This window comes from Colossoma macropomum, unplaced genomic scaffold, assembly GCF_904425465.1.
Source record: "Colossoma macropomum unplaced genomic scaffold, Colossoma_macropomum, whole genome shotgun sequence".
NCBI lineage: Eukaryota > Metazoa > Chordata > Actinopteri > Characiformes > Serrasalmidae > Colossoma > Colossoma macropomum.
Window position 1 is genome coordinate 182,799 of NW_023494804.1, and position 26,401 is coordinate 209,199.

Sequence of the window (26,401 nt, forward strand, 5' to 3'; positions counted from 1 at the left end):
AATGGCTACCAAAAGTAAAAATCTAAATCTCAGAATACTGGTGAAGGAGAAAGTCCAAATTTTAATCTAAGCTTTAGATGAATGGACAATTATTACATGTGTTAATTTTAGTAGGACATTATAAATAATTATGATAGCTACAAAATCAGTCTCCTGGAAACACAGAGAAGAACAAATTTAGAATCGTGTAGAAATCTACTGCATACTGACAAAACGAGCAAGCTTGTTTTAAATACATAGAGTTCTGTTATTACAACTTTCCCCACCGAGGCGAAGGAAGTAACAGTAAGTGGATTATAAAATAATTGGTAAAACTTCACTGTATGGTTCGCTTCATGAGGTCACCTACATAAGCTTGTCATGACAACTGACACAACCCTACATACGGACTTATAAATGCTCATTCCAAATGGCGTCTCCCGCTGTAAATGTCACATTTCCCAATTTTCACCAAAGTTAGCTAAAGTAGCCCTTATGACACATGGTGCTTATTGGAAGAAACATTTATAAACATGTTAATAGGGGTTATGTCAGCTGTCATGACAAACTTATGTAGTTGTCATGTACACTCATTAACAATACTCAATAGGAAAGTGATATCAAATCATTTATTGAGGTACATATGTAAAGGACAGTTTACTTCCTTTTCTTATATATACGAAACAGGAAACAAACGGGCTAAACACTCTCATTGAACCTATTACTTTACACCAAAACATTCCAAGCACATAACACTGTATACTTGTGTTAGTTAAAAATAGAGGAAGGCTTCAGACGATTTAGAACTAAATCAAATTAATTAATAAATTATCTACTGCTAAACTTTTTTTAGCATGTATGTCTGAGAATAGCATATATTTTTCACTTGAAATCAAACTAGAGAAATTGCTGATTTAAAGCACATCAGTTCAAATATGTAAACTAAATCAGTGTGAGTGCCAAGAAAATTAGAAGTGTTACATCTTAAACTATTTCACAACACCTTTCCTGTCTCCGCTACTTCCGAATTATATTTTATAAGAAACTGACGTTGCTGAATTAACGACAGAGTTAAATATAACAATATTTTCATGCTGTTTCAAGCTGATCTTTATAATGATTTGCTTGTAGGTCATAAAGTTCTTGAAGATTGTTGTACTCAGAAATGCATGGCTTAAGGTTGACCTGTGATCTAAAGTGTTACATAGAGAACCCCCTCCTTATTGAAGTTGCTGGCGCTGTTCTTCTCCTTAGTGCTGAAATGTGTCGAATTTCATTCACTTCAGCATTTGTGCGCCGTTTCTTTGTATATAACCTTTAAAACGTCTTGTTGAATGCATGCAAAGTTGTTAATAACTTTAGCGGCTTATATTATGCGCAAAATATCCAATGACATTTTGAGATTGTGAATGAATGGGTGGACACTTTTATGTTGCGGAGGAATTGTTGGATACGTTATGGTTCTTTCTGTGTCACTTAGAGACTTTGGAGTGCACAGTTTAGCACTGCAGAAAACACAAGGAGAAAATACAGGTGCACTGTCAGAATTCATACTCTAGGTGCCGCTATTGGATAACAGTTGTGAAGATCACCGTGAAAATCCGCCATAGTCCCTCCTACAGTCTCATACTGACGAATTTCTGAAGGAGGTATCAGCGTTTCTTCTTTTCGTCTTTGAAAAGCCTGAATCTCGGGAGATTATTAGTTTGTTTAAAAAAATCACGTTTACTTTCTTTTACCTTTCGCTGGATGAAAACATGGCTTTCTGTGTGGATTATTTGCGCTCGCGTGTCGTTTTTCAGCATCGTCGGAGATCTACAATGCCGTTAAAATGGCAGACCGTGTTTTTCTTTCTCTGTCTTTACGGGATGGACGTCGTCTTTTGCCAAGCGCGGTATTCCATCCCGGAGGAGATGCCAGAGGGATCCTTTGTGGGAAACATCGCCAAGGATTTGGGAATCGAGATAAGTAGACTGATTTCAGGAAAAGCTCGAGTTGTAACAAAGGGCGGTCGCCAATATGTGGAACTGAGCAGAGACAAAGGCGCTCTGGTAGTGAAGGAGAGGATAGACCGAGAGGAGCTCTGTGAGCAAACAACGCCCTGCAGCTTCAGCTTTGATCTGATCATTGAAAACCCAATTCAGCTTCATCGAATCACAGTTGAGGTTCAAGATATAAATGACAATGTGCCCATATTCCCTAAAGATACTGTAAATTTGCAAATTAGCGAAAGTACAGCATCAGGAAAACGCTTTCCATTAGACAGCGCTGTAGATATGGACGTAGGTATTAATGGAATACAAAGCTTTGCGCTGAGCCCTACTGATAATTTCAAGCTGGAAGTACATAACCAGCTCGATGGTCAAAAGAACGTAGAAATGATTTTGCAGCGTGAACTGGATCGAGAGGAACGCGATCAGCTACAATTAGTTCTCACTGCATACGACGGAGGATCACCTAAAAAATCGAGCACAGTTCGAATTCATATTTCAGTATTAGACGTTAATGATAATACTCCAGTTTGTAAACAGTCCATATATAAAGCCGAAGTGAAGGAGAATTCTCCAGTTGGTACAGTCCTAACTGCAGTAAGCGCTGCTGATGCTGATGAAGGTGTAAATGGAGAAGTTTCATATTCTTTTGCTCAGGCGAGTAAAAAAGCCAGGAATCTTTTTGGGATAAACTGGGAAACAGGAGAAATTACAACATTAGATATATTAGATTACGAGAGAGAGAAGAGCTATCAATTAAATGTCGAAGCAAAGGACAAAGGAGGTCTTGCAGATACGTGTAAAGTGATCATAGACATTGTTGATGTAAACGATAATCTTCCCACCATTCAGCTCATGTCATTTTCTAACAACATCGCTGAGAATTCTCCAGTAGGAACCACTGTAGCTGTTATTAATGTAGAGGACGCAGATTCTGGTCAAAACGGAGTCGTGCAGTGCAAAATAAATGAAAATATACCGTTTAAAATAGAGTCATCACTCACTGATTATTATGCACTGATTACTGATGACATTCTTGATCGAGAAAATATTGCTGAATATAACATAACTATATTTGTCAGCGATCGAGGAAGTCCAGCTCTACACAGTAATAAAACACTAAATGTTAAGATTTCAGATGTGAATGATAACGCACCCGTTTTCGACTCTGATCAGTACAGAACCTTTATTACTGAAAACAATTCACCAGGTGTGGCTGTGCTGACCGTTAAAGCACGCGATGCTGACTGGGGCCCAAATGCGCGATTGTCCTATTTTTTGGAGGACAGTGACGTAATGGGCAACCCAGTCAGTACTTTAGCGTCCATTAATTCAGATAGCGGAGTTATACATGCTGTGAGGTCATTTGATTATGAGCAGATGAAGAGTCTGACCTTTAACGTGACAGCGCGAGACGGTGGATCCCCTCCATTAAGTTCTGAAGTTATGGTGACAATCATTGTTCAAGATCAGAACGACAACGCTCCTCAGGTTCTGTACCCAGTACAGACTGGTGGCTCTGTGGTGGCTGAGATTGTGCCTCGTTCAGCAGATGTTGGCTATCTGGTGACTAAAGTGGTGGCTGTTGATGTGGACTCTGGACAGAATGCCTGGCTCTCCTACAAACTCCAGAAAGCCACAGACAGGGCACTGTTTGAAGTGGGCCCACAGAATGGAGAGATACGGACTGTGCGCCAGGTCACTGATAAAGATGCAGTGAAACAGAAGCTCACTGTTGTTGTGGAGGATAACGGACAGCCATCTCGCTCAGCTGTAGTCAACATCAATGTAGCTGTAGCGGACAGTTTCCCTGAAGTGGTCTCGGAGTTCTCGGACTTTACGCACAACAAAGAATACAACGATAACCTGACTTTTTACTTAGTTTTAGCTCTGGCTGCTGTTTCTTTCCTTTTCATTACTACTGTAGTAGTTATAATATCAGTGAAGATCTACAGATGGAGACAGTCTCGTATTTTCTATCAGTCCAATCTCCCAGTGATTCCGTACTATCCACCCGGTTACGCAGACACAGGAGTTACTGGAACTCTGCCGCACATGTACAATTATGACGTTTGTATGACGACAAACTCGAGGAAAAGTGACTGTAAATATTCTACACTTGGTGGACAGAGTGTTTTAGTGGTGGACCCGAGTTTTGCAGAGACTCTACAGCGCACATTGAAGGAAAATGACTCCTTAGGAGATCAGGATTCGCCAGAATCGGTAAGGACAAGCCAGAGTTTACGATTTATTAAACTAATCTTGGAATGCGCCTTATGATCCGTAGCTGTCTTTCTGAACTGAACAGACAATTATAGAAAGTGTTTTCTAATCAGTAGCAGAACAGTGATATTATTTTAAAAATACAATTTGTCCAGTACATTTAATTTTACATTCCATTACACTGTACATTAATTATATATTTAAATATAATGTGCAAGATCTTTTCTATACCACTTGCAATATTTGTCTTTCCTATTTGTGTGTTTTTGTGTCTGTCTAGCATATCTATGGACAGTTGCCTTTATGCTATATTTATGTGTATTTTGTTCAAAGTTCACTTTCACTTGACAGTAGTTCAGCACCACTAATGCTGGACAGCGACAAACTAACAGGGACAACGTACTTTTATGCATGCTGTTGCATTTGTTGTACACTTTTAAAAAAAATGGTTCTTCAAGTGATCTTTACCTAAGACAATGATTCTATAGAGTACTATGTACACACAAAGAAACTTTTTCATGCTTTAAACACTCTTTGTATGTTTAAATGATTCCTCAGATTGATGGGGAATGTGTTCTATATGATTCTATTTAAAATCTTTTTGAAAATGCTTCTGAATAAAAAGGGTATTGTTAATGGGACTATGTCAAGCTTGCAACAATGCAAAGCAAAACAATATAATTACCCCATTTGATGCTTTATAGAACTATTTACAACACATTCACCATTAATCTGAAGAACAGTTTCACCATGCAGAGGGCCATTTATCCCCTTAAAATACCAGGGTTATCACATTCTAAGGCGTATAGTTTATTATAACTACATGGACTTCAATTCAAACTGGCTGAACTATTCTTGGGGTATAGAAGTGTGTAATATAACTCTGGGCTCACCGGTGGGCACTGGTCATTCACGGGGTTAAGCATGCTAGTGGTTCTTTGAGTACTAATGGTTCTATATAGAACTATTGTCTTTGCTCTAACATACCGCTTCAAATTAGGAAGAGATGTAAGCTGGGAGCTAAGAAAACACCAAAATATGAAGGACAGGGGGTGCTCCTCCAGAATTGAGAACCACTGCTGAAGATATAATATTATTATGATCACTAGGATAGATTGCATTGTTTGGTCATTTAGAGGAAACCCAAATTATATGTGTGAATAGAATTTATGCTATAATTAAGTCATGAAATACTGCTATTATTATTATTATTATTATTATTATTATTATTATAGCTAAGTCACTTTTACACATTGAATCAGCGTTTTTTGTTTGTTTCTTGTTTCTTACTTGTTACTGAGTTAATAATGTCATTACACGTCTTTTACTCTGAGCGCCGCTGTTGGTCAATGAATGAAGGTTAATCTGAAAAAGGTCTCGAGCACTGCCTCCATTTATTTAGGCTGTGCTCATGACGTGGGCAGATGTAGAGAGGGCGAGACGAGGCAGACATTGTTTTCGGCCGTCTTGGCATTATTTTGTTTTCCAATAGATTAACTTTCGATTTAGGTCTTCACGTCGTAAAAATGGTCGTGAACAGCGGGAGTCGAAGGATTTCGGTCTCCTTCTCTGATAAACAGCCTTATCATCGCGTGCTCCAATGGAAAGTATTGTTCGTCGTGGTCGTTTCTGCCTTTTCGACCATCAGTGCTCAGATTCGCTATTCTGTTCCAGAAGAAATGAAGAAAGGATCGCTAATCGGGAATATCGCTCATGATCTGGGTCTGGATGTTAAAAGAATGCGCGCGGGCCGGGCTCGCATCGTGTCCGGAGAGAGTGCTGAATACACGGAGCTCAAAACAGACAAAGGGACGCTGGTTGTAAATGAGAGAATAGACCGAGAGCAGCTCTGCGCTGAAATCACGCCTTGTAGCTTCACGCTCGAAATCATACTCGATAATCCTGTGGAGCTGCATCACGTAACGGTGGAAATACTGGATGTGAATGATCACTCCCCAACGTTTCCCAAAGAGGAAATTAATCTCGAAATAAGCGAATCGGCCACGCCAGGAGCGCGTTTCTTACTCGGCAGCGCAGATGACCCTGACGTTGGTGTTAATGCTCTCCAGAATTATATCCTGTCAACAAATGATTTTTTCATTATCAAGCAGCACGCGAGACCAGCTGGGGCTAAACACGCTGAAATGGTGCTTAAGAAGCCTTTAGATAGAGAACAAGAACCACGTCTCTCACTCACCCTCACAGCGGTTGATGGAGGAAACCCACAGAGATCAGGTAGTGTAAGAATTGAAATCACTGTTCTGGATGCAAATGACAACGCACCAGTATTCAACCAGACAGTTTACAGAGCAGCTATAGCAGAAAATTCGCCAAAGGGAACATATATTGCAACTGTTAAAGCAAGTGACGCAGACAGCGAGACTAATGGCATGGTTTCCTACAGTTTGGCTGACATAAAAGGTAATATTGGCGAAATCTTTAAGCTAGATGACATAACTGGTGTTGTAACATTAAATGGTTTTGTGGACTATGAGAAATCAAAGAAATTCGAGTTTGACATTGAAGCTAAAGATCAGGGAGGATTAGGAGACTCTGCAAAAGTAACTGTCGAATTAATTGACGTAAATGATAACGCACCTACTATAAGTGTGATGTCATTTTCAAGCCCAGTGGCTGAGGATGCTGCCCTTGGCACTACTATAGCAGTTTTCAGCGTAAAAGATCTAGATTCCGGAGACAGTGGTCTTGTTAGCTGCAATATTAATCCACTTACACCATTTAAATTACAGTCTTCTCTACGAAATTATTACACTATAGTGACTGATGCTGCGCTCGACCGTGAACGTGTTCCAGAATATAACATCACTGTAACAGCGACGGATTCAGGGTCTCCTCAACTGTCCAGTAAGAAATCATTGAACCTTAAAGTGTCTGATGTCAATGACAATCCTCCGAAGTTTCAACAGACGATTTATACTACACATGTTAATGAGAACAACTCACCTGGTCTGTCCATATTCACGTTGAGCGCTCATGACGCTGATTCGAACCAAAATGCGCGTATTACTTATCTTCTGGAGGAAACTAATGTAGCTGGGTCGCCTGTTTCTTCTTATGTTTCTGTTAATGCTGATAGTGGAGTGGTTTACGCAGTTCGTTCTTTCGACTATGAGCAAATGAAGAATGTTCAGGTTTGTGTGAAAGCTCAGGACGGCGGTTCTCCTCCTCTCAGCACGAACGTGACTTTGGATATTATTATCCAAGATCAGAACGACAACGCTCCTCAGGTTCTGTACCCAGTACAGACTGGTGGTTCTGTGGTGGCTGAGATTGTGCCTCGTTCAGCAGATGTTGGCTATCTGGTGACTAAAGTGGTGGCTGTTGATGTGGACTCTGGACAGAATGCCTGGCTCTCCTACAAACTCCAGAAAGCCACAGACAGGGCGCTGTTTGAAGTGGGCCCACAGAATGGAGAGATACGGACTGTGCGCCAGGTGACTGATAAAGATGCAGTGAAACAGAAGCTCACTGTTGTTGTGGAGGATAACGGACAGCCGTCTCGCTCAGCTGTAGTGAACATCAATGTAGCTGTAGCGGACAGTTTCCCTGAAGTGGCCTCGGAGTTCTCGGACTTTACGCACAGCAAAGAATACAACGATAACCTGACTTTTTACTTAGTTTTAGCTCTGGCTGCTGTTTCTTTCCTTTTCATTACTACTGTAGTAGTTATAATATCAGTGAAGATCTACAGATGGAGACAGTCTCGTATTTTCTATCAGTCCAACCTCCCAGTTATTCCGTACTACCCACCCGGTTACGCAGACACAGGAGTTACTGGAACTCTGCCGCACATGTATAATTATGACGTTTGTATGACGACTAACTCGAGGAAAAGTGACTGTAAATATTCTACACTTGGTGGACAGAGTGTTTTAGTGGTGGATCAAAGTTTCTCAGAGACTCTACAGCGCGCAATGAAGGAAAAGGAATTACTTCAAGATCCTGATGAGTCTCCAACAGGGGTAAGGGCGAGCTAAATCTCTTTCTGCGTATTTTTTTCTTTGCCGTTTTCTTCCCCTAGTCTATATTCTATTATGATGTTATCTGTATATTATTCAACGCATATGAATATGCTATGAAGCCCCTAAACAGCCTTCACCTGAACGTTTGACTAACATTTTTCATTGCTAGTGCATTTTGCTCAAATGAGAGTACTTTTGTTGATGCCTTAGTTTGACTAAGGCATCGACAGTTTGAGACTTGTTCTTCATTTTTTTTTTTTAATTCATAATACTACAATAATGGAAATATGCAATTATGCGGCGATCTCTGAAGGAAAATAGGTTTTTAAAGATGTTGATTCACCGTACTTGGTAGGGACAATTTAAGTTATTCGTATTTCAATTGCACTTTGTCGTGTTGTCTTTCGCGTGTGTGTGGTGAATGGTACTGGTGGTGAGGGCACAATGTAGATTAATGAGAGTCTATGCTTTTTATTACCCTCATTTTCAGTTTACCTTTGCTGTTGATTAGATTGACCTTTCAATAATGCCGCTGCTCTTCATTTCCTTTTCATGTTTTGCTTTCTTTACGAAAGCTGTTCTTCTCAAGCAACAACTTTTTGCTCAAACGTAGTTTTGACGTGAGTGGCAGCGAACTGCTTTAGCGAGTACTTATCGCTGCTTATTACAGTCTAGAATATTTTTCTAGCATATATTTTCCCTGTCAATTGTCGCTGTAATAATAATATTAATAATAATAATAATAATAATAATAATAATAATATTTTACACGTTTTTTTTTCTTTTAAAGAAACATTTTATTTACAAGTTTTAGAGAGAAAAAGGACTCAGACATCTGAAATTTAGTTTTGGTATAGATTGTATATCATTGTAATTATATTTTAGAAAACATCTTAAAGGTGTTGTTGTTACATTAACACTGTTTGTCGTTTTGCTCTTTCTAAAATATATTGACCGTTTTTGGCTGGACAAGATAGTTAAATGAAGCGTGTTTTTGGTTCCTTTATCCTATTCCTGCGAGCATTTCAGTACCACTACGTCTGGACAGCTCCTATAGAGCAAAAACATATGATGGCACTTTTACTTGGACAAAAGAATCTAGAAACTTAATTTTCTTGTCGTTTAACTTGAAATAAAATAACACACACACACACACACACACACACACACACACACACACACACACATCCAAAACTGACTTTAATTTTCAGCCGTTAAAAAACAACTTAGATGGCATTTTATATGGCAATGCTATTCCACTGCTTCAACTCTAAGGGCCGCTGTTGATCAATGAATAGAGATTGGTCTTACAAGCACTCCCTCCGTTTATTTAGGCTGCACTCATGACGTGGGTAGATGCAGAGAGGAGTGTCGATGAGAGAGGCAGCCATTGCTTGAGGGAAATGAAACAGACGTTATGATTTCATGAATTTTACCATAAGTCGTCATTATTTTATTTCTAAATAGATTCACTTTTTGTCCTACGTCGTAAAAATGGTCGTGAACAGCGGGAATCAAAGGCTTTCGGTCTCCTTCTCTGATAAACAGCCTTATCATCGCGTGCTCCAATGGAAAGTATTGTTCGTCGTGATCGTTTATGCCTGTTGGACCATCAGTGCTCAGATTCGCTATTCTGTTCCAGAAGAAATGAAGAAAGGATCGCTAATCGGGAATATCGCTCATGATCTGGGTCTGGATGTTAAAAGAATGCGCGCGGGCCGGGCTCGCATCGTGTCCGGAGAGAGTGCTGAATACACGGAGCTCAAAACAGACAAAGGGACGCTGGTTGTAAATGAGAGAATAGACCGAGAGCAGCTCTGCGCTGAAATCACGCCTTGTAGCTTCACGCTCGAAATCATACTCGACAATCCTGTGGAGCTGCATCACGTAACGGTGGAAATACTGGATGTGAATGATCACTCCCCAACGTTTCCCAAAGAGGAAATTAATCTCGAAATAAGCGAATCGGCCACGCCAGGAGCGCGTTTCTTGCTCGGCAGCGCAGATGACCCTGACGTTGGTGTTAATGCTCTCCAGAATTATGTCCTTTCACAAAACGATAATTTTGTCCTGAAGCAGCTCTCAGGACCTGATGGCGTTAAATACGCAGAAATGGTGCTTCAGAAGCCTTTAGATAGAGAGCAAAGTCCTCATATTTCTCTTACTCTCACAGCGGTCGATGGAGGAAACCCACAAAGGTCAGGTAATGTAAAAATAGAGGTTATTGTGTTAGACGCAAATGACAACGCACCAGTATTTAATCAGTCTGTATATAGAGCCACTGTTGCTGAAAATTCACATAAGGGAACATATATCACAACTGTTAATGCGAGTGACGCAGACAGTGGACCTAATGGCGTGGTAACATACAGCTTTGCTAATCTGAAAGGTAATGTTGCAGAAATATTTCATTTAGATGAAAATACCGGTGTGATAACGTTGTCCGGTGTTCTTGATTACGAAAAGGCAAAGAAATACGAGATAGGGATAGAGGCTAAAGATCAAGGAGGGTTAGGAGGTTCTGCAAAAGTCGTAGTCGATTTAATTGACATTAATGATAACTTACCTACTATTAGTGTGATGTCATTTTCAAGCCCAGTGGCTGAGGATGCTGCTCTTGGTACGACTATAGCAATATTGAGCGTAAAAGATCTAGATTCCGGAGACAATGGGCTGGTTGGCTGCACCATTAATCCACCCACACCATTCAGATTGCAGTCTTCTTTACGAAACTATTACACTATAGTGACAGATGCTGCTCTTGATCGTGAACTTGTTCCACAATATAACATCACTGTAACAGCGACGGATTCAGGGTCTCCTCCGCTGTCCAGTACGAAATCTTTGAACCTTAAAGTGTCTGATGTCAATGACAATCCTCCAAGATTTTTAAAGGGTTCATATGCTGCTCGTGTAAACGAGAACAACTCTCCTGGTTTATCCATATTCACGTTGAGCGCCCATGACGCTGACTCGAACCAAAATGCGCGTATTTCTTATGTTCTGGAGGAAACTACTGTAGCTGGGTCGCCTGTTTCTTCTTATGTGTCCGTTAATGCTGATAGTGGAGTGGTTTACGCAGTGCGCTCTTTGGACTATGAGCAAATGAAGAATGTTCAGGTTTGTGTGAAAGCGCAGGACGGCGGTTCTCCTCCTCTCAGCACGAACGTGACTTTGGATATTATTATCCAAGATCAGAACGACAACGCTCCTCAGGTTCTGTACCCAGTACAGACTGGTGGCTCTGTGGTGGCTGAGATTGTACCTCGTTCAGCAGATGTTGGCTATCTGGTGACTAAAGTGGTGGCTGTTGATGTGGACTCTGGACAGAATGCCTGGCTCTCCTACAAACTCCAGAAAGCCACAGACAGGGCGCTGTTTGAAGTGGGCCCACAGAATGGAGAGATACGGACTGTGCGCCAGGTCACTGATAAAGATGCAGTGAAACAGAAGCTCACTGTTGTTGTGGAGGATAACGGACAGCCGTCTCGCTCAGCTGTAGTGAACATCAATGTAGCTGTAGCGGACAGTTTCCCTGAAGTGGTCTCGGAGTTCTCGGACTTTACGCACAGCAAAGAATACAACGATAACCTGACTTTTTACTTAGTTTTAGCTCTGGCTGCTGTTTCTTTCCTTTTCATTACTACTGTAGTAGTTATAATATCAGTGAAGATCTACAGATGGAGACAGTCTCGTATTTTCTATCAGTCCAATCTCCCAGTTATTCCGTACTATCCACCCGGTTACGCAGACACAGGAGTTACTGGAACTCTGCCGCACATGTACAATTATGACGTTTGTATGACGACAAACTCGAGGAAAAGTGACTGTAAATATTCTACACTTGGTGGACAGAGTGTTTTAGTGGTGGACCAAAGTTTCTCAGAGACTCTGCAGCGCGCGATGAAGGAGAAAAATCTTCTGGAAGACCCGGATTCTCCTGATTTGGTAAGGGAGTGCTTAAGCATTGTGGATCAGTGTTTTAGAAGTTTTCATGTACCTTTTGTGTCATTTTCATATACATACTAGCTATAATGAACGTCATATGGTTGCAGTAGAGCTTACGTCATCAATGCACTCTTCTTTTCAGAAATGCTAGATTTATGATCACATCCTTTGTGACTAGAGTTGAGTACTCTAATGTCTGCTTGGCGCCTTCCACTTACTCATCCTAGCTTCTTATTTAATAGATTTTTTATTCCAATTTTGGACAAAAACAACTTTGATGAAGTTTGAAGTGATATAGACTTTGCATTTAATTTGTGATATACATATTTTTCTACATATCTACATATTGATGCAATGATGTTTTCTGGACACATCCAATTTCCCAGTTATTCTGTACTATCAGCCCGGTTACGCAGACACGGAAGTTACTACAACTGGAATATTATTTTTCTAATTATGATGCCTTAATGAGAAATGGTTTGAGGAGTGGTGACTAAGTTTTCCATGATCTGACATAAAAAATGTTTTAGTAGTTGACCAAAGTTTTAGAAAAAGTCTTAGATGTGAATTAATGAAGGAACATAACTATTTACTCCTTGGAGTTACTCCAAAACTGGTAAAACATACTACATGATTTTGTGCATTATTATTATTATTATTATTATTATTATTATTATTATTATTATTAATACCACCACCACCACCACTTCTATTACACTCTTTAAAAAGATGTTTTTTTAGAACAGACAATGGTTCTGTATAGAACCATAAACACTCTAAGACCCGTTTGCATGCTTACTTGTTTCTCTTCATGGTGAAGTTTTTCTTCAGATTGATGGAAAATGCTTTGTATGTGGTTCAATATGAAGTGGTTCTGCTATTGTAACAAGCTTGACATTCCAGTAATAGCAGAACCCTTTTTTTACGATATAGAACCCTTTCAAAAGAGCTCTATACAGAACCATGTACAATACATTTTCCATCAAGGTGAAGCACCATTTCACCATGCAAAAAAAAATATATATATATATATATACACACACACACACACACACACATATATATATATATATATATATATATATATATATATATATATATATATATATATATATATATATATATAAGCATGCAAACGGTTCTTTGGGCGTTCATAGTTCTTTCTAGGACCATTGTCTTCGCTAAATAATCTTTGAAGAACCAGCTTCTTTAAGAGCGTCATAACAACAACAACAACAACAACAACAACGCTACTACTACTACTACTACTAGTAATAATAATAATAATAATAATAATAATAATAATAATAATATTAATTTTGGTTTGTTTGCCAGGACTTATGATCTCATAAGTTTTGGTGTGATAAAATTATCTATTTTCTTCCCCCAAATGTTTCAGCACCACATCCTGGACAGCGACAGAGTTTAATACATATGTTATTACTGAGCTTGATTTTGGTTCGAGATTTTAGATTTGTGAATTACACATTTTGATTTCTAATTCATTTCCTTTATCTCTATTAACTATTTTAATTCTCCTACATAATTTTCTATATTTTTCTTGGGCGTTCCTGGTGCTGTCTTTCCATGTATTGGTCTCTGAGTGCCGCTGTTGGTCTTTAGTAAATGTTACCCTTATTACGAGCCTGTGAGCAGCACATTCATTCAGAAGGGGAGTGGACACGACAGACGGAAGGGAGGCACTGCAATTTTTCTTCATGCTTTTGAAGCTTACTGTTTTCTGCAAGGCGTCGTGGTGATTTTCTTATGTTTTTTATGGACTAGCTCGAGCAATGAGTGTTTCAAAGGGAGGATTACTCGCATCCAGGAGGGCAAGATGGCAGTTCTGTTTGCGTATGCGCTGGCAAGTACTGTTGTGCTTCTTTGCTTGTGCTTTATCATCTACTGAGGGGCAAATTCGCTACTCTATTCCAGAGGAGCAGAAGAAAGGATCAGTTGTAGGCAACATAGCTCAGGATTTGGGGTTGGATATGAAAAGGCTTCGAGCAGGTCGAGCTCGTATCGTGACGGGAGACAACGGTCATTATATAGAACTGGAGCGAGACAAAGGGCTTTTGCTCGTCAGTGAAAGAATAGACCGTGAACAGATTTGTGGCGACGCTACGCCTTGTAGCTTCACCTTTGAGCTTATATTGGAAAACCCGATCGAGCTACATCGTGTAACCGTCGAGATTCTTGATGTGAATGATCACGCGCCGCTGTTTAACAAAGAAGAGATGAAATTTAAAATCAGCGAGTCTGCCACGGCAGGGGCTCGCTTCGTGTTGGGGAGTGCAGAGGACCCGGATGTGGGAGTAAACGCTCTTCAGAATTACCATTTAACTCCGAACGACAACTTCGTTTTAAAACAACACGCGCGCCCGGATGGAGTTAGATATGCGGAGATGGTGCTTCAGAAGCCATTAGATAGAGAGAAGCATCCGCAGCTCTATCTCACTCTTACTGCAGTCGACGGGGGCAATCCGCAAAGATCTGGCACTGTTAGAATAGAAGTAACTGTTCTGGATGCTAATGACAATGCGCCCGTGTTCAATCAGTCCGTCTATAGAGCGAGAGTAATGGAAAATGCGCCAAAAGGCACGTACATAACTACCGTTAACGCCACTGACGCGGACACAGGCTCGAATGGGCAAATAAGATATACGTTTTCAAATTTAAAGGGAAACATGGGAGACCTATTTAGTCTGGATGAGAACTCAGGTTCGATTTCTGTTGTAGGTGTGATTGATTTTGAGAAAAACAAGATGTTTGAGATTGGAGTCGAAGCTGAGGACCAAGGTGGCTTAGCAGATTCCAGTAAAGTGGTTGTGGAGGTTATTGATGCTAATGACAACGCGCCGGTGGTAAACGTCATGTCTTTGTCCAGCCCCATATCCGAAGATGCCCCGAGTGGCACAACAGTGGCTGTTTTAAACGTCAAAGACAGCGACTCTGATCTAAACGGACAGATCACGTGTAGTATAAACCAAAATGTGCCATTCAGGCTACAGTCATCGCTTACTAACTACTTCACGCTTGTGACAGACGCGGCGTTAGACAGAGAAACAGTTTCCGATTACAACATTACTGTGACCGCAGTGGACTCTGGCAGCCCACCACTTTCAACTACAAAGATATTAAATATAAAAGTGTCCGATATAAATGATAATGCTCCGGTTTTCTCTCAAAGCACTTACTACACCAATGTTATGGAGAACAATTCCCCAGGTGTGTCAATATGCAGAGTAACGGCTAAAGATATGGATTCCAACCAAAATGCTCGAGTTTCATATATTCTAGAGGAAACGCAGATAAATGGATCACCTGCTTCTAGTTACATCTCCATCAACGCAGACACAGGGATCTTAAGTGCTATGCGTGCCTACGACTACGAGCAACTCAGTAAGTTCGTTGTACATATAAGAGCTCAAGACGGAGGCTCCCCACCTCTTAGTAGCAACGTGACAGTGACTGTTTCCATCCAAGACCAGAACGACAACGCTCCTCAGGTTCTGTACCCAGTACAGACTGGTGGTTCTGTGGTGGCTGAGATTGTGCCTCGTTCAGCAGATGTTGGCTATCTGGTGACTAAAGTGGTGGCTGTTGATGTGGACTCTGGACAGAATGCCTGGCTCTCCTACAAACTCCAGAAAGCCACAGACAGGGCGCTGTTTGAAGTGGGCCCACAGAATGGAGAGATACGGACTGTGCGCCAGGTCACTGATAAAGATGCAGTGAAACAGAAGCTCACTGTTGTTGTGGAGGATAACGGACAGCCGTCTCGCTCAGCTGTAGTCAACATCAATGTAGCTGTAGCGGACAGTTTCCCTGAAGTGGCCTCGGAGTTCTCGGACTTTACGCACAGCAAAGAATACAACGATAACCTGACTTTTTACTTAGTTTTAGCTCTGGCTGCTGTTTCTTTCCTTTTCATTACTACTGTAGTAGTTATAATATCAGTGAAGATCTACAGATGGAGACAGTCTCGTATTTTCTATCAGTCCAATCTCCCAGTGATTCCGTACTATCCACCCGGTTACGCAGACACAGGAGTTACTGGAACTCTGCCGCACATGTACAATTATGACGTTTGTATGACGACAAACTCGAGGAAAAGCGACTGTAAATATTCTACACTTGGTGGACAGAGTGTTTTAGTGGTGGACCCGAGCTTTACAGAGACTATGCAGCGTGCAATGAAGGAAAAAATATTCCTGGAAGGTACTGATTCTCCAGAACTGGTAAGGGCATAATAATTATGAATGTATGTTTTGCATGTCTTGCATATTGTCTTCAAGAAGGCCCACTCGTGAGGCACTGCACATGTTCTTCAATACCGTTTTATTTGTTGCAAACATAAGATAACTCTTTTTTTTCCGAATCATATATCATATTGCTTTGCCAGAAAACATACAGAATTTATTCGAATACGCTAATATAACAGTTTCATATTACTATTACATGCAATTCTCAAAACAGATGCGATAATATTTAATGGCATGGCATCTTACTTCACATTGTAATTTTGCTCTATTACCTCAATTACCCAACATGACATCTGTTACACAATTCATGATCATGATAACATAAGGTTGGTATATTGTGGAGCATAATCTCTTATGACATCATATGACATCTTCTCTGCCATGTTTCTGTCAAGGTTATGACGTTGTTATGTATCAGCGTGCAAACAAAGTGTTACGGAGAATTTAAAGCCCCCTTTTAACTGGATAGGTAGAGATGTTCAGCACTTCATGGTGGACAGCGCCAACCAGATTCAAGTAACATTCACATTAAGGGTGCAGTGTTTAAGACTTGCGCGGGTGTGTGTGTGTGTGTGTGTGTGGGAGGGGGGGGGTTCTTTGCAGGAATGAGTACAGTATGTAAAACCATGTTATCGTTAGTGTATAATCACCTTTGACCACAAGTCATTGTGTTTTTAGAATGAGCTTTTCATATCTACAAGCGCCAGCGTGTCCTTCTGCCACAGTGGCTGCTGCCGTGTTTCTAGAGAGTGGCCCAGGATGGACCAAACCGACCACTGGTTCCAGAGAGCACTTTTCATGTTTTTACGTTGAAGTGGCAGCTTGTATTCGGTGGCGCTGCAGCACCAGTTGAAAGTTGTAGAATGAAGAAGAATCAGTGGCTGCTGCTGGTCCTGGCAAACTATTTTGTGCTGTGAGAAGTTTGACAAATGAAGGCTCACATTTATTGTTTAGCCCAAGAAAAGCGAGGGAGGTTGAATCCTCGTCGTCAAAGAATTGGAAACATGACGTTCACCTTAGCTTCTACTACAGGCTAGGAAAGGGGGCTGGGGGGTATTCAGTCGATTGCAATATGCAACCTCACTGATACATGGCATCAAATCTTATATACTGCGTCTGTAATATCACGCATAAGTTTTCCAAACGTACATTATTAAATAAGTTAAATATAAACGGCATAATGGCAGTAAATAGCTGCACAAATGTGTGTACAATTACGGGATTACACTATAAGAGAAGTTCTGCATTTCGTGTAAGATCCCAAATTAATATATATATATATATATATATATATATATATATATATATATATATATATATGCTTTTTGGGTTGTTGCAATACGTGAGTACACAGATAAAAGTTTATTTCAGTCTAGTAGTGCTATTGGACTCGCTGTATTTCTTAGTTTTGACTCTGAGGGTCGCTGTTTATCAATGAAAACTTGAGCTGAGCGTATTTCCCTTATACCCTCCTCCCTTTCCATCCCATAATATCAGAGAAAGAGAGAGAGAGAAAGAGAAAAGAGCTCTCTGTTCATACACGATCGCACCGCAGAATGAATGCTCGTTCTTTTGTTCATGGATGAGAAACGAAGAATTTTATTTTGCTCTTTTAAAGAACGAAGCTAAATCTACAGGAGGCTGCTGGCCTGTTTCTCGCTTTTTTAGTGGATTTTTTCAGCTTAGGCGATAAAATGTCTGTTGCGACGATTCCGCTCGCGCTGTTGTTTTTGATGGCTCTTTCTTGTCGCGCGGTGCTCGGCCAGGTCAGCTACTCCATTCCGGAGGAAATGGCGAAAGGCTCGACGGTTGGAAATATCGCTCAGGATTTGGGTTTGGATTTAAAAAGACTGAAATCTGGGAAAGCGCGCATCTTTACGGAGGACAGCACGGAGTACATTGAGCTGGACAGAGGGAGGGGTCTGCTTTTCGTTAAAGAGAAAATAGATCGTGAAGCTCTTTGTGCGAAAACGACTCCTTGTGCTTTACATCTACAAATGATTCTCGAGAACCCGATGGAAATGTACACAATAACAGTCGAAGTCACGGATGTGAACGATAATGCGCCTAGTTTTCAGAAAAAGGAGTTCAGATTTGAGATAAGTGAGTCAGCGGTAACGGGATCTAGATTTATGCTGGGGAGGGCAGTGGATGCTGACGTTGGAAACAATGGCCTTCAAAGCTATTCGCTCAAACCAACGGACAATTTTGAATTAGAACTTCATAATCAAGCTGATGGTGGTAAGAACGTAGAAATGGTTTTACAAAAACCACTTGATCGAGAAAAGGAAGGTTTGCTGAATTTAAAGCTAACAGCTTTTGATGGAGGCGATCCACTGTTATCAGGTACTGTGCAGATATACATTAAAGTGTTGGATGTTAACGATAACGCTCCTGTTTTTGCGCAAAGAGTGTATAAAACAACCATAACAGAGAACTCAATAAAGGGATCCAAATTAACAACTGTAAGCGCCTCGGATGCAGACGATGGCTCTAATAGTCACGTGACGTATTACATTTCTGATACAGTGGACAGTCATGTGGCCGAAATGTTTCTCTTATACCACCAAACTGGCGATCTATTACTAAACGGCCCGATTGATTATGAAAAAGCAAGTCGTTACCAGCTTGATGTTCAAGCCAGAGACGAAGGAGGACTCTCTGACTCGTGCAAGGTAATTATTGATGTATTAGACATTAATGACAATAAGCCATCCATCAGTATTCTTTCTATGTCCAGTACAATATCCGAGGAGTCTCCATCAGGCACAGTTGTTGCTATGATAAAAGTAAATGATCCGGATTCAGGCATGAACGGAAAAGTTCATTGTAGTATTAGTGAGAATATCCCCTTCACTATCATATCACCATCCAACAACTTCTTCAGTCTGCGCACAGAGCAGGAACTGGACAGGGAGAGAGAGTCTGAGTACAACATCACTGTGCTGTGCTCTGATGAGGGAGTTCCTTCACTCTCCAGCAGCGCTTCTCTCCGTTTACTCCTTTCAGATGTGAATGATAATGCTCCTGTGTTTGAGAGAAGGAGCTACGAGGCCTTTGTGCTCGAGAACAACACACCAGGTCTCTCTATCTTCACAGTGAAGGCCAGTGACGCAGACTCGAACCAGAATGCGCGCGTTTCTTACATTTTAGACGACAGCACTGTTAATGGGGTTCCTGTATCATCATATGTGTCAGTCAGTGCTGATAGTGGAGTCATTAATGCCGTGCGCTCTTTCGACTACGAGCAGTTAAAGGACTTCCATTTCCGCGTAAAAGCGCAGGATGGAGGCTCCCCTCCACTCAGTAGCAACGTGACAGTGAGGATCAAAATCCAAGATCAGAACGACAACGCTCCTCAGGTTCTGTACCCAGTACAGACTGGTGGCTCTGTGGTGGCTGAGATTGTGCCTCGTTCAGCAGATGTTGGCTATCTGGTGACTAAAGTGGTGGCTGTTGATGTGGACTCTGGACAGAATGCCTGGCTCTCCTACAAACTCCAGAAAGCCACAGACAGGGCGCTGTTTGAAGTGGGCCCACAGAATGGAGAGATACGGACTGTGCGCCAGGTCACTGATAAAGATGCAGTGAAACAGAAGCTCACTGTTGTTGTGGAGGATAACGGACAGCCGTCTCGCTCAGCTGTAGTGAACATCAATGTAGCTGTAGCGGACAGTTTCCCTGAAATGGTCTCGGAGTTCTCGGACTTTACGCACAGCAAAGAATACAACGATAACCTGACTTTTTACTTAGTTTTAGCTCTGGCTGCTGTTTCTTTCCTTTTCATTACTACTGTAGTAGTTATAATATCAGTGAAGATCTACAGATGGAGACAGTCTCGTATTTTCTATCAGTCCAACCTCCCAGTGATTCCGTACTATCCACCCGGTTACGCAGACACAGGAGTTACTGGAACTCTGCCGCACATGTATAATTATGACGTTTGTATGACGACAAACTCGAGGAAAAGTGACTGTAAATATTCTACACTTGGTGGACAGAGTGTTTTAGTGGTGGACCAAAGTTTCTCAGAGACTCTGCAGCGCGCAATGAAGGAAAAAAGTCTTTTGGAAGACCCGGATTCTCCTGATTTGGTAAGGGAGTGCTTAAACATTGTGGATTGTTTAATTATGATGTAATTATCTGAAACATATCAGTGTGCATAAACTTCACATTAGTGCTCTCATTGATTCAGATTTAAAGTCATTTCAGTTATTCACAATATTTGCCGTTGAATTTAGTCATTAATTCACTTTTTAGTCATTTTCAGCACAATTTGTGCTCGATAGCGCCATTGTGATGCATTATCAGGTGTAAGTTCTTCTTCTTCTACTTCTTCTTCTTCTTCTTCTTCTTCTTCTTCTTCTTCTTATTATTATTATTATTATTATTATTCAGCATAAATACATGGAGAAGACGTCACAGGTGGTGATCCTAGTATTAGTAATTAAAAAAAATAATCAGTAAAATGCTAAACATTCTTCCAAAATAACAACCTTGTTATTTTAACTTATTCACATCCTTGCGCACCTACTGACCGAATAATATGAGTATCAATAATTCGTTTTCAACTGCTTTTAACTATCTATGTTCAATGGTGTTAGCAATTGAATTGACAATTTTGAACACGAGAAACAGAATAACTGATACATTTATTATCTAGGCGTAAATTATGCTGGGGTTGCTTTTTGAATGTGTCGTATGTAATTTTCTGAAAAATAGCTCTGCATATCCGATGGGGTCTCGAACTGCTGGCGTGTTTCATTGTACAGTATACATTCAGACAAACCTACATCCACCGTGCTATTTTAGACATGTTTGCTCGCTATATGAAAAAGAGTTTTGAATGTGTTTGTTGAACAAGGTATCGGAGGCTTTTGGTCTACTTACCATTCAAGCGAAAGCCCTTGTCTAATGTCACTCAACTGTTATGTTCTAGCAATGTTTGCTAATGGGAGCAGATCCTTTGTCAACTCTTAGTTAGCCAGTCAGGAAAGATACTATTGCTTAGCTTTCATAATGTAATTGAGGTTAACATTCACAATCTTAGCTGTTGTTTTCATATTCGTTGTTTGAAACAGAGCAGTGCAGGCTAATAGCCAGATAACCTCACATAAGACGTTAGCTGTAGCTTAGTTTTGCTCAGTAATAGCTAACCAACCCTAAGTTAGCATGTCTTCTTCTGCAAAAGTTTTTCACTGCCGGCTTAAGAGCCAGTACAAACACACACACACACACACACACACACACACACACACACACACACACACACACACACACTGAGCCATTAGTCCAAGCTATTCATGACATATGTTGTTACCTTGGTAAAATTAAGGTTATTTTTTTTCTTTGTCTGTAGCATCTTGCTTAGTAGCAATTCCCTGAAGTTGATCCACAATAACATTATGTTTCGTTCTTAACCGGAATATTAGCACAAGACAAAGGTACTGAGAAGATTTCATTTGTCTTCTGACTGAGAATGAGTGCAGGTGTTGAATGCTAGCTTAGCAGGCTGTAGAAACATATGTGCTTACTGTGATGTGGCTCAAGGTGATATTTTGTTTTGTTTCATATTTTAAACAAGCACAATGAACTTTTTCATGTACCTGAAATATTAACTCATTGTGTGTGATTATTTTTTAATGAATTATTTTTAAAAGAGTTTTAGCACTGATTCAGTGTCTTAGCTGCGTTAATGAGGACTCCTCCCCACTACCCTTAAAACAACTACAAAACTTTTAAACATGGTTTGATTTTACAATTGTTACTTAATAGTTCATTCTTATGGTTCATATTGTTTTATATATATATATATATATATATATATATATATATATATATATATATATATATATATATATATAATTAACATAATTAACATTACTTACCACTATTTTTGTAACAAATGAAGCACTTGACAAGAACACAGTTAGCAATATGTGGAAGTAGTGCTAGTTTACACATTATGCTCGTACCTGTAATAAATAAATAAATAAAAAATAAATAAAAAAGTTGTTAAGTACAGCCTATTTGACATGGTCAGCGCAGCTCCTTAGAACAAACAAGTAAAACAATAAACAAGCAAAGAAATTAATTAAACAATAAAAACAAGCATTTTCAACTTTTAACTTTGAAAGTCACTCTGATGTTTATTGGCTTTTGTTTTCGTTTTATGCATTTTTTGTTAAATTTTAACATGTAAATCAATTTATACATACACGTATGTGCGTTATTATTATTATTATTATTATTATATTATTATTATTATAAGTAGTAGTAGTAGTGTGTGTGTGTGTGTGTGTGTGTGTGTGTGTGGTGCAATTCTTAGTCTGGACTCAGAGGGCCGCTGTTTATCAACGATTGGATTTTGTCTTTGTTCTTGTATGTCAGACCCTCCCTTTACATCCCATAATTTCGCTGCGAAAAGAAAGGCTTTCATCTCACAGAAGGATCGCGGAGTGGTTGCTTTGTGGCGTCCAAAGAGTCGCCAAATACGCCTTACACTTACATTTAACTGACGCAGAAGACTCTGTTTGGTGATATTGTGATTTTTGCGGATTATTTCTGTGGGAGAAATGTGCGCTGCAGCGATGTGGCACATTGTGTTCCTTGGCGTAATCGTCTCTGCTTCCTCGGTACGCGGACAGGTCAGTTACTCGATTCCAGAAGAAACGGCTAAAGGGTCGATAATTGGAAATATTGCTCAAGATTTGGGTTTGGATTTAAGAACACTGAGATCAAGGAAAGCGCGCATCTACACTGGAGACGACACGGAATACATCGAGCTGAATAAGGAGAAGGGGCTGCTTGTTGTCAAGGAGAAAATAGACCGCGAGGTCCTTTGTGCAAAAACGACTCCTTGCGCTTTACATCCTCAGATGATTCTGGAGAATCCAATGGAGTTATATAAAATAACTGTGGAAATCACGGATATAAACGATAACGCTCCACATTTTCAAAGAAACGACGTTACATTCGAAATAAGCGAGTCAGCTGTAACGGGCGCTAGATTTATGCTGGAGAATGCCGTGGATCTGGACGTTGGTGTTAATGGTAGGCTGAGATATTCACTCGAACCGACGGATAATTTTGTTTTGCAGCTCCAGAGTCAAACGGATGGTGATAAAAATATGGAAATGGTGCTACAAAAGCCATTAGATCGTGAACAGCAGAAGCAGCTGTCTTTGACGTTGACTGCTACAGATGAAGGTGAACCACGTATGTCTGGAACTGTACAAATACACGTAACTGTATTAGATGTTAATGACAACGCTCCTGTCTTCGATCAGAAAATATATAAGGCTACACTAACTGAAAATGCGCCAATTGGCTTTGAATTAACAACCGTCAGAGCCATTGACAAAGATGAAGGATCGAATGGTTTGATATCATATTATCTATCAAACACAATTGACTTAAACAATGTTTTTATGGTTGATGCACAGAGTGGAAAAGTATCCTTAAATGGACCAATAGACTATGAAAAAGCAAATCATTATCAACTAAATATCCAGGCTCGCGATCAAGGTGGACTCTCAGACTCGTGCAAACTTATGATTGAGGTAATTGACGTGAATGATAACAAACCAGCGATCAGTATTTTGTCTAGTTCTAATATTCTGTCTGAGGAATCTAAGCCTGGCACGGTCATTGCGATGCTGAATGTGAATGACCCAGATTCTGGTGACAATGGTCGAGTTCAGTGTACTATTACTGACAATATTCCGTTTGCTATCACATCACCATCTAACAACTTCTTCAGTCTGCGCACAGAGCAGGAACTGGACAGGGAGAGAGAGTCTGAGTACAACATCACTGTGCTGTGCTCTGATGAGGGAGTTCCCTCACTCTCCAGCAGCGCTTCTCTCCGTTTACTCCTTTCAGATGTGAATGATAATGCTCCTGTCTTTGAGAGAAGGAGCTACGAGGCCTTTGTGCTGGAGAACAACACACCAGGTCTCTCTATCTTCACAGTGAAGGCCAGTGACGCAGACTCGAACCAGAATGCGCGCGTTTCTTACATTTTAGACGACAGCACTGTTAATGGGGTTCCTGTATCATCATATGTGTCAGTCAGTGCTGATAGTGGAGTCATTAATGCCGTGCGCTCTTTCGACTACGAGCAGTTAAAGGACTTCCATTTCCGCGTAAAAGCGCAGGATGGAGGCTCCCCTCCACTCAGTAGTAACGTGACAGTGAGGATCAAAATCCAAGACCAGAACGACAACGCTCCTCAGGTTCTGTACCCAGTACAGACTGGTGGCTCTGTGGTGGCTGAGATTGTGCCTCGTTCAGCAGATGTTGGCTATCTGGTGACTAAAGTGGTGGCTGTTGATGTGGACTCTGGACAGAATGCCTGGCTCTCCTACAAACTCCAGAAAGCCACAGACAGGGCGCTGTTTGAAGTGGGCCCACAGAATGGAGAGATACGGACTGTGCGCCAGGTCACTGATAAAGATGCAGTGAAACAGAAGCTCACTGTTGTTGTGGAGGATAATGGACAGCCGTCTCGCTCAGCTGTAGTGAACATCAATGTAGCTGTAGCGGACAGTTTCCCTGAAGTGGTCTCGGAGTTCTCGGACTTTACGCACAGCAAAGAATACAACGATAACCTGACTTTTTACTTAGTTTTAGCTCTGGCTGCTGTTTCTTTCCTTTTCATTACTACTGTAGTAGTTATAATATCAGTGAAGATCTACAGATGGAGACAGTCTCGTATTTTCTATCAGTCCAGTCTCCCAGTTATTCCGTACTATCCACCCGGTTACGCAGACACAGGAGTTACTGGAACTCTGCCGCACATGTACAATTATGACGTTTGCATGACGACAAACTCGAGGAAAAGTGACTGTAAATATTCTACACTTGGTGGACAGAGTGTTTTAGTGGTGGACCCGAGTTTTACAGAGACTCTGCAGCGCGCAATGAGGGAAAAAAGTCTTTTGGAGGACCCGGATTCTCCAGAATTGGTAAGGCAATGCTCAAATTCTGTGGACTGATCAGTTATAATATCATTATCTGAAACATATCAGTGTGCATTAACCTCACATTAATACTTCCATCAGTTCACATTTAAAATCATTTATTCACGGTGTTTCCGATTCAACTTGCGTCAGTAATTCACTTTTTCAGCACCACTAGTTCTGGATAGCGCCATTTATGTTCATTAACTTTGTCACGATAACTACGTTTGGCGCATTGTTTTCTGGGCATCTGCCGGCCACGTAGTACTTTGATTGTCTTTTGTTTGGTTTGACTCTTTTGGTAGAAAGATTAAGATGCATGGACAGTTAGCAATTCTTTTATTCTATTTTGTGTGTGTTTTTATTGCAACATAGGAAACTGGAGAAGAGCTTGCAAGTAGTGATACCTGAATTAGCAAATACATACTAAATCCTTTCAAAGAAATGTAAAGCATTTCTGCAAAATAACAACCTTATTAATTGTAACTTAATTACAAACTTTCCCTAACTAAACTGACCGAATATTGTAAGTGATAATAATGTAAAAACTTTAAACTACATTATGGGATACTGATGTTCTCTTTAAAAAAAAGTTTAAGGGTTCTGTTGTAGATGGTGTACTCAGTGAATCACTTTCTGTCTTACACGTCTACAGTTTCTTTGATGTGACTACTAGTTCCATGCATAGAAAAAAAAAAAATCCCTTTTGGCCTGAAACAGAAAGTCACATTAATGTACTCGTATTCCCACAGGAAAACGTTGTATTTGTGGATTTAGAAGCGAGCTAGCTCATTTTCAGTAGGTTGTTTGTTGATATTCATACTGTTTCGCCATTAAGAACTGCAGTGCCACTGCTTTCTTATTCAGTTTCACATTATGATTGGCAGAAGACCAGCAGCAGTAGAAGTAGAATATATTCTTACAACAAAGTTAAACATACACACTCTTTTTTCATTCAGTTCTCCGTTAGTTGCTGCGGTCCAATGCGCTTTTGTTTAAGGGCAGCTTTTACTATCAGTTTATTGTTTTTTTTTTTTTTTTTTTCACAT

General features: G+C 40.4%; 1 protein-coding gene and 2 pseudogenes across 22 annotated transcripts in view; all 3 read left to right on the forward strand.

Moving 5' to 3' along the window:
• The window catches only part of LOC118824489 (protocadherin gamma-C5-like), a 216,995-nt gene that overhangs the window by 88,289 nt on the left and 102,305 nt on the right, over positions 1 to 26,401 (forward strand). For 2 of the 22 annotated variants that reach the window (XM_036594684.1, XM_036594694.1), the window contains exon 1: positions 5,177 to 8,176. The exons of 16 other annotated variants lie outside the window; for them this stretch is intronic. In XM_036594684.1, the coding sequence (XP_036450577.1) occupies positions 5,720 to 8,176 (2,457 nt within the window). In that variant the 5' untranslated portion in view covers positions 5,177 to 5,719. Of the gene's footprint in view, positions 1 to 669; positions 4,194 to 5,176; positions 8,177 to 9,089; positions 12,125 to 13,440; positions 16,366 to 26,401 lie in introns of those variants that run through there. 4 more of the 22 variants (XM_036594688.1, XM_036594701.1, XM_036594685.1 and 1 more) reach the window with 3 other exon arrangements.
• On the forward strand, positions 17,814 to 20,424 carry LOC118824504 (annotated as a pseudogene).
• On the forward strand, positions 22,818 to 25,314 carry LOC118824503 (annotated as a pseudogene).